This window comes from Leptopilina boulardi, unplaced genomic scaffold (assembly GCF_019393585.1).
Source record: "Leptopilina boulardi isolate dan_hultmark-lab unplaced genomic scaffold, ZJU_Lbou_2.1 LbouV2_144, whole genome shotgun sequence".
Classification (NCBI taxonomy): domain Eukaryota; kingdom Metazoa; phylum Arthropoda; class Insecta; order Hymenoptera; family Figitidae; genus Leptopilina; species Leptopilina boulardi.
Window position 1 is genome coordinate 717,269 of NW_026137690.1, and position 11,461 is coordinate 728,729.

The window sequence follows — 11,461 nt, forward strand, 5'->3', positions numbered from 1 at the left end:
TAATAAATTTCCAATTCTAAACTCTGATTTTGAGACAAAAAACCTTAATTAGTTTCGCTGAAAAACTTGTTTAAAAATCAAAAATGGCGATTTTTTAAGAAATAATTTGGATAATTTGGATAATGCTATTGATAATTCTGGTAATACAATATGATAATTATTATCAGCATCAAAATTTTCAAACTGAAAACTAGGATCAAAATCATTTGTACGAAGACCATTGTCAATATCATCAGTAGAAATATCTGTAGAATTATCAGAAGCATTAGTAGCAATATTATCAGTATCAGTAACAGTATCATCAGTAACAGTATCATCAGTAACAGTTTCATCACTAACAAAATAATCAGTAACAGTATCATCAATAACAGTAAAATCAGTAACTGTATAATCAGTAGCAGTATTATTAGTAGCAGTATTATCAGTAGCAGTACCATCAGTAACTATATAATTAGTAGCAGTATTATCAGTAGCAGTACCATCAATAGCAGTACCATCAGTAATTGTATAATTAGTAGCAGTATTATCAGTAGCAGTACTATCAGTAACTGTATAATTAGTAGCAGTATTATCAGTAGCAGTACCATCAGTAATTGTATAATTAGTAGCAATATTATCAGTAACAGTACTATCAGTAACTGTATAATCAGTAGCAGTATCATCAGAATCAGTACCATCAGTAACTGTATAAATAGTAGCAGTATCATCAGTAGCAGTATTATCAGTATCAGTATCATCCGTAGCCGTATCTTTCATAACATTATCAGAACAAAAATCAGAATTTGCATTACCATAAATACAATTTTCATAGACACCATTGTCATTAGCATTAACTTTTGTAAAATTATGTTAATGATAATCCTGATTATTCTACTGATAATGTTACGAATGATATTGCCACCGATATTAATGATAATGCCAAACAAACTTCCAACAATGCTGTTATTGCCAGTACTACAAGATTTGATGATTTTGAACCTAATACTAACCATAATTATTGCTAATGGTTCCGTAAAATTTCTTGTAATGCTTTTAATAATTATGATAATTCTCCCCTTTCCGATGGCTGTATAATCGAAAAAATATATTAGTGTTAATACTAATAATAATTTTTGTTCTACTAATGATGGTGTTATTACTAATACCAATGATGCTAATGCTATTGATGTTCTTGAAAATATTTAAAAATTACAATAGACTAATAATGCTAATATAATTGATACTTATACTGTTGGTAATGCAATTGGCACTTATACTTTTGCAAACGCAATTGGTACTTATACTGATGCTACTAGTGCAAAAGCCACTGATATTAAAGCTAATACTAATGATAATGGTGCTATCATTAATGAAAATTACCAATGTTAAAGACGTTGACGCTAATGCTACTAAGAATGGTATTAATTAACTACTGCAGTGTTAACAGTTATGCTAATGCTCTTAAAAGTGATAATTATCTATACGAATTTCAGCGAATGCTAACGTCATATATGAAGATGCTGATACTGCAGATGTTATAGCTAATACTAAAGATGTCGATGCTAATGCTGAAGATTTTGGTGATAATGCTACGGATTTTGTAGCTAATGCTAAAGATTCCATTGCCAATGCTACAGATTTGGTACCTACTGCTACAGATTTTGCATCTAATGCTAAATATTTTGTAGTTAATACTAAATAGCTGTCACTTCTAATGCTACTGATGTTGTAGCTAATGCTATAGAAGTTGCTGCGGTAATGCTAAAAATGTTACTGTTAATGCAAAACACGTTGCTGCAAATACTAATGATTTTGATGCAACTGCAATTGATTTTGATGCTAATATCAATAACAACATCAGCAATAAAATTAATAGCATTTGTACAATTATTATAAGCTTCGACTGTTGCTAACAATGGTATTATTGGAATTTGCATCAAAACCAACTGCACTAGCATCAAAATCACTAGATTTAGCAGCATTGTCATTAATGGAATTAGCAACAAAGTCAAGTACAATAGCATCAAAATCTTTAGATTTTAGAATTAACTTTATCGACAATAATATCATTAGCAATTTGTATAATTATCATACGAGTTAAAAATAATTAATGCTACTAATGCTAATGATAGTGCTACTAATTGTAATGGTTTTTGGTGCTATTACCAAATCATAAGAATTGAGTGATATCATTAGCGTTATACTTAGTATTATCAGTTTCAACAGTAGCATTATTAGTAGCATTATCAGTAGCATTATCAGTAGGATTATCAGTAGCATGATCAGTAGCATTATCAGTATCATTAACAGTAGAATTATCAGTAGCATTATCAGTAGCATTATCAGTAGCAGTATCAGTAGCATTATCAGTAGCATTATCAGTAGCATTATCAGTAGCATTATCAGTAGCATTATCAGTAACATTATCACTAATATTATTAGTAGCATTATCACTACTATTATCAGTGGCAGTATCAGTAGCAGTATCAGTAGCATTATCAGTAGCATTATCAGTAGCATTATCACTAGTATTATCAGTATCATTATCACTAATATTATTAGTAGCATTATCACGACTATTATCAGTAGCATGATCAGTAGCATTATCAGTATCATTAACAGTAGCATTATCAGTAGCATTATCAGTACCATTATCAGTAGCATTATCAGTAGCATTATCAGTAGCATTATCAGTAGCATTATCAGTAGCATTATCAGTAGCATTATCAGTAGCATTATCAGTATCATTATCACTAATATTATTAGTAGCATTATCACTACTATTATCAGTAGCAGTATCAGTAGCATTATCAGTAGCATTATCAGTAGCATTATCAGTAGCATTATCAGTAGCATTATCACTAGTATTATCAGTATCATTATCACTAATATTATTAGTAGCATTATCACTACTATTATCAGTAGCAGTATCAGTAGCATTATCAGTAGCATTATCAGTAGCATTATCAGTAACATTATCAGTATCATTATCACTAATATTATTAATAGCATTATCACTACTATTATCAGTATCATTATCACTAGTATTATTAGTAGCATTATCACTACTATTATCAGTAGCAGTATCATTATTGTTATCAGTTATAAATTTTGATTTCGTTTCTTTAAGTAATGATAAAAAAAATTCTAAACATGATATTTTAAAAATTGTGCATTTGCACACTTGTCATATATTTTTTGCGCCGATTCTTGTAGACAGTTACGTGAATATGCCTATGCATAACTTTCAGGTGCCTTAACACCATTATCGTGCGGTTACCTGTCCCACTTTTCAGCTTATTATCATTCCTCTTATCTTGCACTTCCCAGAATCATCATTTTTCTTTTTTTTCTGAAAAGAAAAGTTATAGGTCAACGGTTCATTGTGGCTGTATATATACCACATACATGTATACAATATATATATATATATATATATATATATATATACATATACAAAAAAATTCAAATATGAATTGTGCACGTTGTTTTCTTTTATTTCCATTGTTCATCACTACCTTTCGAAAAACATTATCTTCTGTTTTTTTAAGAAGAAAAACGACAATACCCTCATCTCTGTACCATTTTGAAAAGACAAAGATTAGATAAAGATTTTTTTTTTTATTTTCCAAAACAAAAAATACGTATATTGTTGTTTAAATGTAAAATGGAAATATTTAAAAAATTTTTTTTTACTCTTTTCTATATGTTTTTTTTCCTTTTCATTCTTTTTTTTGATAATTTAATAAATATATTATATATTTGTAAATAAAAGGTAAATTCAATATCTATTTTTTTTCTTTTAATTTTAAATGAAGAATAACAGATTCGCATGTTCAGAAGCAGATGATTTTTTTTTTTTTTTGGGAAAAAATGATAAAAATCGCGTAGCACATGCCAAAGATTCTTGTGGTTTGTGCGCCGGAAGGGACATATTTAATGTCAATAAATTGCCCAAAAAAAGTGTATTATTTACCAAATTCATGTGGTTTCACACGAAACTTCATTTTACGCGGAAGGTGTGCTTTGAAAATAAATTCTTCTAATGATAACCAATTTTCGTTAAAAAAAAAAAATAAATAAATAAATAAAAATAAATAAAATAAAATTATCATTATTGAAACTTTTGAATTATACACAACAAAGGGTAAAACTTTTCAAAAAAAAAAAAAAAGAAAAAAAATTATTAATTCTCATCCAAAAAATAATAATATTTTACATTATCTATTTTTTTCCCCAAATTTTTATATTTTTAAAACTAAAATTTTTTTTTATTTAAAGAAACAATTTTAAAAAAAAAAAATTTCTTTTAGGAGAATTTAGAGAGAAATTATTATTATTATTATTATGCCTTCTGGTCACAGGTCTCTCTGGGGTCAGTTGGAAAATAAAAAAACTAAAAAAAAAAAAAAAAAAAAATTGCGAATGAGATTTATTTTTTCCTAGAAAGGGGAATTTCGTTGAGGGTGCACGCTTAAAGTGATGATCGCGTCCCTTCTGTGAAAAAATAGAGTTGACCTTGAATTTAGAGTACCCTTCGGTCACTCATTAGACAATTTAAGACACGTTATATCCCAATTCAGTGCTCCATTATATCTTAAAAAAAAAATAAAAACAAAAAAAAAAGAAAAAAATTATATTGGCTTCTTGGAATAAGATTTTGCCTCTTGAGGAGCGCGCATCTATTGAATATTATATGTATACCGTCGGACAACCCCCCCCCCCACCCTCTCCTTGTATATAATGGTGATTCGCCCAAAGCATCAGTGAACTTTTAAATTTAACCTTTTTCTAAATTGTGAACACGAGTCTATATAATCGCCTCGAGCTCGTTTATCGAACTTAAGTTAAAAAGGAACAGCATATTACAATTTGTTATTATTATTATTATTTTTATTATTATTATTATTATTACAATAGAACAGAATACAGTACAGTACAATTGAATACAATAAAATACTATAGAATACCATAAAATACTGCAGAATACTAGAATACAATTGAATACAACAGAATACTATGGAATACAATTATGGAATGAAGTAGGGTAGAATTGAATACTATGGAATACTACAGAATACAATAAAATACTATAGAATACTGTAGAGTAGAATACTATAGAATATAATAGAATACTATAAAATACTTTAGAATATTGTAAAATAGAATGTAATTGAATACAATATAATACTATTGAATACTATTATAGAATACAGTAGAGTAAAACTGAATACAATAGAATATAATAAAATACAGTAGAGTACAAATGGAATAAATTAGAATACTATATAATACAATATGATAGAAGAACAGAATACAATTGAATACTATTAAATACAATAGAATAATATAGAATATTGTAGAATAAAATAAAATAGAATACTATAGAATTCAATAGAGTACAGCAGAGTACAATTTAATACACCAGAATACAGTAGAGTACAATTAAATACAATAGAATACAATTAAATACAATAAAATACATTTAAATACTATATAATACTGTAGAATAGAATACAATAGAATAAAATAGAATATACTAGATATATATAGAATACAGTAGAGTATAATAGAATATAATAGAATACTATAGAATACAATTGAATACAGTAGAATACTATACACTACTATAGAATACTTTAGAATAGAATACAAAAGAATACTAAAAAATACTTTAGAATACTGTAGAATAGAATATAATTGAATACAATTATAGAATACAATATAGTACAAATGGAATAAAGTAGAACACTATATAATACAATAGGATAGAAGAACAGAATACAATTGAATACTATTAAATACAATAGAATAATATTAAATACAATAGAATACTATAGAATATTGTAGAATAAAAGAAAATAGAATACTATTGAATTAAATAGTATACAGCAGAGTACAATTAAATACAATAGAATACATTTAAATACTATATGATACTGTAGAATAGAATACAATAGAATAAAATAGAATATAGTAAAGTACAATCGAATACAGTAGAATACAGGAGAGTACAATATAAAATAATAGAATACAATAGAGTACACTTGAATACAGTAGAATACTATAGACTACTATAGAATACTGTAGAATAGAATACAGTAGAATACTATACACTACTATAGAATACTGTAGAATAGAATACAAAAGAATACTAAAAAATACTTTAGAATACTGTAGAACAGAATACAATTGAATACTATTAAATACAATGAAATTCTATTAAATACAATAGAATACTATTAAATACAATAGAATACTATAGAATATTGTAGAATAAAAGAAAATAGAATACTATTGAATTAAATAGTATACAGCAGAGTACAATTAAATACAATAGAATACATTTAAATACTATATGATACTGTAGAATAGAATACAATAGAATAAAATAGAATATAGTAAAGTACAATCGAATACAGTAGAATACAGTAGAGTACAATATAAAATAATAGAATACAATAGAGTACACTTGAATACAGTAGAATACTATAGACTACTATAGAATACTGTAGAATAGAATACTATAGAATACTATAAAATACTTTAGAATACTGTAGAATAGAATATAATTGAATACAACATAATACTATTGAATACAATTATAGAATACTGTAGAGTACAACTCAAAACAATATAATATAATAAAATACAGTAGAGTACAAGTGGAATAAAGCAGAACACTATATATTACAATAAGATAAAAGAACAGAATACAATTGAATACTATTAAATACAATATAATACTATAGAATATTTTAGAATAAAATAAAATAGAATACTATAGGATTAGAGTACAGCAGAGTACAATTTAATACACCTGAATACAGTAGAGTACAATTAAATACAATAGAATACTATATAATACTGTAGTATAAAATACAATTGAATAAAATAGAATACAGTAAAGTACAATTGAATACAGTAGAATACAGTAGAGTACAATAGAATATAATAGAATACTATAGAGTACAGTAGAATACTATAGAATACTATAGAATACTATAGAATACTATAGAATACTATAGAATACTATAGAATACTATAGAATACTATAGAATACTATAGAATACTATATATACAATACAGTTCAATATAATAAATTACATAAAATTCTTTATAGGAGTGTAATTTTTTTCCTGCGGTATATTGATAAATTTTTAAAAATTAATTCTCAATAAAAACCAATGGTCAAAGGCTCTCAATTTTAGTTTACTCTTTCTTCAATGTGTATTTCTTTACCTCTCTCTTATATATATAAATTCGCGTCCAGACACGTATAATAGCATGTTATTCATATTGCTATATGGGACCCACAAGATCCGTGGGGTTGAAAAACGTCCAAACTAAGTCAGCCCACACGCCCAAGTTGAGAGGATTTCTATATAGATAGATATATATACATATAAAGATAGATATAGGTATAAATGTATATATATGTATACGAACGTTCAAGATAAATACAGGGACACTAACTTTAATAACCTCTAATCTCTAGAAATACTATAACTGCTTAACTAAATGCTATTTTATATTCACTGCGGTCGCGTCGCATTGGGGGAGAGAAAAAAAAAAAGAGAGAGAGAGAGAGAGAGATCTCGAAACATTTTTATTGAATTTATCTTTAATTCTTTTAGCAATTTCTTTTTACTAGCAGATTTTATTTTCTCTTTTTTTTAGTTTTAGATATACTAGAATTTTTATGGTATTTTAGAAATTTTTTCAGTTTAGATGATCGGCAACAAAAAATTTAGACATTAATATTTCATTGTATCAAAGATTAGCAAATTTATATATGTTTTTGGTAATTTTTTTTTTTTTTTGATGAACTACTTCTAAAGCTGATGAGATATTTATATTAATAGTAACATTTTATTTCGATGTCAAAGATTTATTAAAATTGATATTACTGCGCCGATGATATTAATTCTACAGATTTTGATGCTACTGTACTTGATTTTTGATGCTAATTCCATTAATAACAATGCTACTAAATCCAGTGATTTTGATGTTAGTGTATTTGATTTTGATGCAAATTTCAATAATACCATTATTAGCAATAGCTAATGCTAATAATATTTGTACAAATGCTATTAATGTTCTTGCTGATGATGTTATTGGTACAGTAGCATCAAAATCAATTGCAGCAGCTAAAAAAATAATTAGAACTAACAGAATTATCATTTTCATTAACTAGTTTTAATGCTAATGATAACTATATAATTGCTAATGATATTACTGTTGATGCTGTATAATTATTTATATTTGCACCAAAATCAAATGCAGTAGCAGCAAAATCATTAGTATTTGCAGCAATGTGTTTTGCATTAACAGTAACATTTTTAGCATTATCAGCAATTTCTTTGGCAATAGCTACAACATCTGTAGCATTAACAGTGACACCTTTAGTATTAGTTACAAAATTCATAACATTATCAGCAACATTTTCAGAATTAGCTACAAAATCCGTAGCATTATCAGTAACATCTTCAGCATCAGAATCGCAATTTTTAGCATTAGCTATAACATCTGTAGGATTAGCATTGACATCTTTAGCACTAGCTACAAAATCTTTAGCATTAGCTACAAAATTCGTAGTATTATCATCATTAACTTTAGCAATAGCTGCAACATCTGTAGCATAAGCAGTGACATTTATAGCATGAACTATACAAAATCTGTAGCTATCATTGAAATCTTCAGCATTAGCAACAAAATCTTTAGAATTAGGTACGAAATCTGTAGCATTGGCAATGGAATCTTTAGCATTAGCTAAAATATCCGTAGTATTAACACCAAAATCTTCAGCATTAGCGTCGACATCTTTAGTATTAGCTACAACATCTGTAGTATCAGCATCTTCATATTTGACGTTAGCATTCGCTGAAATTCGTGTAGATAATTATCACTTTTAAAAGTATTAGCATGACTGTTAACACTGCAGTAATTAATTAATACCATCCTTAGTAGCATCAGCGTCAACATCTTTAACATTGGTAACTTTTATTAATGATAGCACCATTATAATTAGTATTAGCATTAATATCAGTGGCTTTTGCACTAGTAGCATCAGTATAAGTACCAATTTGCGTTAGCAAAAGTATAAGTGCCAATTGCATTACCAACAGTATAAGTAGCAATTGCATTAACATTAGTATATTGTAATTTTTAAATATTTTCAAGAACATCAGTAGCATTAGCATCATTGGTATTAGTAATAACACCATCATTAGTAGAGCAAAAATTATTATTAGTATTAACACTCTAATATATTTTTTCTATTATACAGCCATCGGAAATGGGAGAATTATCATAATTATTAAAAGCATTACAAGAATTTAACGGAACAATTAGCAATAATTATGGTTAGTATTAGGTTCAAAATCATCAAATCTTGTAGTACTGGCAATAACAGCATTGTTGGAAGTTTGTTTGGCATTATCATTAATATCGGTGGCAATATCATTCGTAACATTATCAGTAGAATAATTAGGATTAGCATTAAAACATAATTTTACAAAAGTTAATGCTAATGACAATGGTGTCTATGAAAATTGTAATTATGGTAATGTAAATTATGATTTTGGTTCTGATTATGTTATTGTTGATACTGCTACGGATGATACTTATGCTACTGCTACTGATTATACAGTTACTGATAGTACTCCTACTGATAATACTGCTACTAATTATACAGTTACTGATGGTTCTGCTACTGATGGTACTGCTACTGATGGTACTGCTACTGATGGTACTGCTACTGATGGTTCTGTTACTGATGATACTGCTACCGATTATAAAGTTACTGATAGTAATGCTACTGATTGTACTGCTACTGATAATACTGCTACTAATTATACAGTTATTGATGGTACTGCTACTGGTGATATTGCTACTGATTATAGAGTTACTGATAGTACTGCTACTGATGGTACTGTTACTGATAATACTGCTACTAATTTGACAGTTACTGATGGTACTGCTACTGATGATACTGCTACTGATAATACTGCTACTAATTATACAGTTATTGATGGTACTGCTACTGATAATACTGCTACTAATTAGACAGTTACTGATGGTACTGCTACTGATAATACTGCTACTAATTGTACAGTTACTGATAGTACTGCTACTGATGGTACTGCTACTGATAATACTGCTACTAATTATACAGTTATTGATGGTACTGCTACTGATAATGCTGCTACTGATTATACAGTTTCTGATAGTACTGCTACTGTTAGTACTGCTACTAATGATACTGCTACTGATTATACTGCTACTAATTAGACAGTTACTGATGGTAGTGCTACGGATGATATTCCTACTGATTATACAGTTACTGATTCTACAGTTATTAATGATACTGTTACTGTTTACACTGTTACTGTAGATACTGCTACTGATTCTTGTGATAATTCTACAGATATTTCTACGGATCAAATAGCAAATAGTCTTCGTACAAATGATTTTGGTGGTAATTTTAAGTTTGAAAAATTTTGATCCTAATGATAATCATGTTATTATTGTATTACCAGAATTATCAATAGCATTATCATCAGTATATTAGTATAGCAATATAATTACAATCAGTTGCAATATAAACAGTATTATCAGTATCAAAATCAGAATTGTCATTTATATTAAAATCACCATCTTTAGGATTTGTAACAATCGACAATCCATTAATTAAATTCTATTATATAGCTTCTGTAACATATATCGCATTTGCACAAAAATTTTATAACACGAATTTAAACAAAAATAAAATGGTATTTCAAAAACAGTTTTATTTTGACAACACACACACACACACACAGACACAAATGTCGGAAAACGAGTATAAGGCTTCTAATCGAGGGATGGAATACCAGGATCGTTGCGGTATGTTGCGAACCACCAATGTATATAGCGCGTTGATGCGGGGGCGTTGGGATTTCGACTTCGAACGAAGAGGTCGAGTGAGAGAGAGAGAGAAAGAGAGATAGTGGCAAGGGGAGAGGTTTGTTGGGGCGGTTTGAGGGTGTAGAACGCAACCGATGTTCACTTATTGGCGACGTGTCTGCCGGCATGGTGCAGAGAACACCCAACGCGAATTTCTGCAAGCAAACACGCGAGCAAATTTTATTTATCTCTCTCTCTCTCTCTCTCTCTCTTTCTCTTGCACTCTCGGACTCTCTTTCGATTCTTGAATGCGTGTGGGTGGATTTGGTTTCGACATCTATATATATATATATATAAATACAAGAGAGAGAAAACTCACACGGGACGAAAAAGAAGAGGAGGTGGAGGGTTGATTTCTCCTGCGGTTGAAACAGGTGGCGCCGAAACCAACGTCGAAAGCTGTAGCTGTCAAATATTGCGGTTGCTTTAAAAATCGATCGACCCCGATTCTCGTTTCTCCCCCTGTGTGTGGTGTGTTACGTGCCTCTGCATAGACGAGCCTACACACTACTCTTTCTATCTCTCTCTCTCTCTC

General features: G+C 28.5%; 1 protein-coding gene across 1 annotated transcript; it reads right to left on the reverse strand.

Moving 5' to 3' along the window:
- Positions 1-2,149: 2,149 nt before the first annotated feature.
- Positions 2,150-9,001, reverse strand: LOC127291590 (serine-aspartate repeat-containing protein F-like). The gene is made up of 4 exons (XM_051320789.1): positions 8,938-9,001; positions 8,251-8,862; positions 8,028-8,129; positions 2,150-3,102 (listed from the first exon to the last, which is right to left on the reverse strand). The coding sequence occupies exons 1-4, from the start codon at positions 8,999-9,001 to the stop codon at positions 2,150-2,152; spliced, it is 1,731 nt and encodes a 576-aa protein (XP_051176746.1).
- Between the last annotated feature and the right edge of the window lie 2,460 nt (positions 9,002-11,461).

Coding starts and splice junctions, on each gene's coding strand:
- LOC127291590 (XM_051320789.1), bottom strand. CDS start 9,001: ATGGTGCTATCATTAATAAAAGTTACCAATGTTAAAGATGTTGACGCT. Junction 8,130..8,250: donor TGCTACTGCATTTGATTTTG/GTGCAAATATAA, acceptor TTATTTTTTTAG/CTGCTGCAATTGATTTTGAT. Junction 3,103..8,027: donor ATTAGCTATTGCTAATAATG/GTATTATTGAAA, acceptor CATTACTTAAAG/AAACGAAATCAAAATTTATA.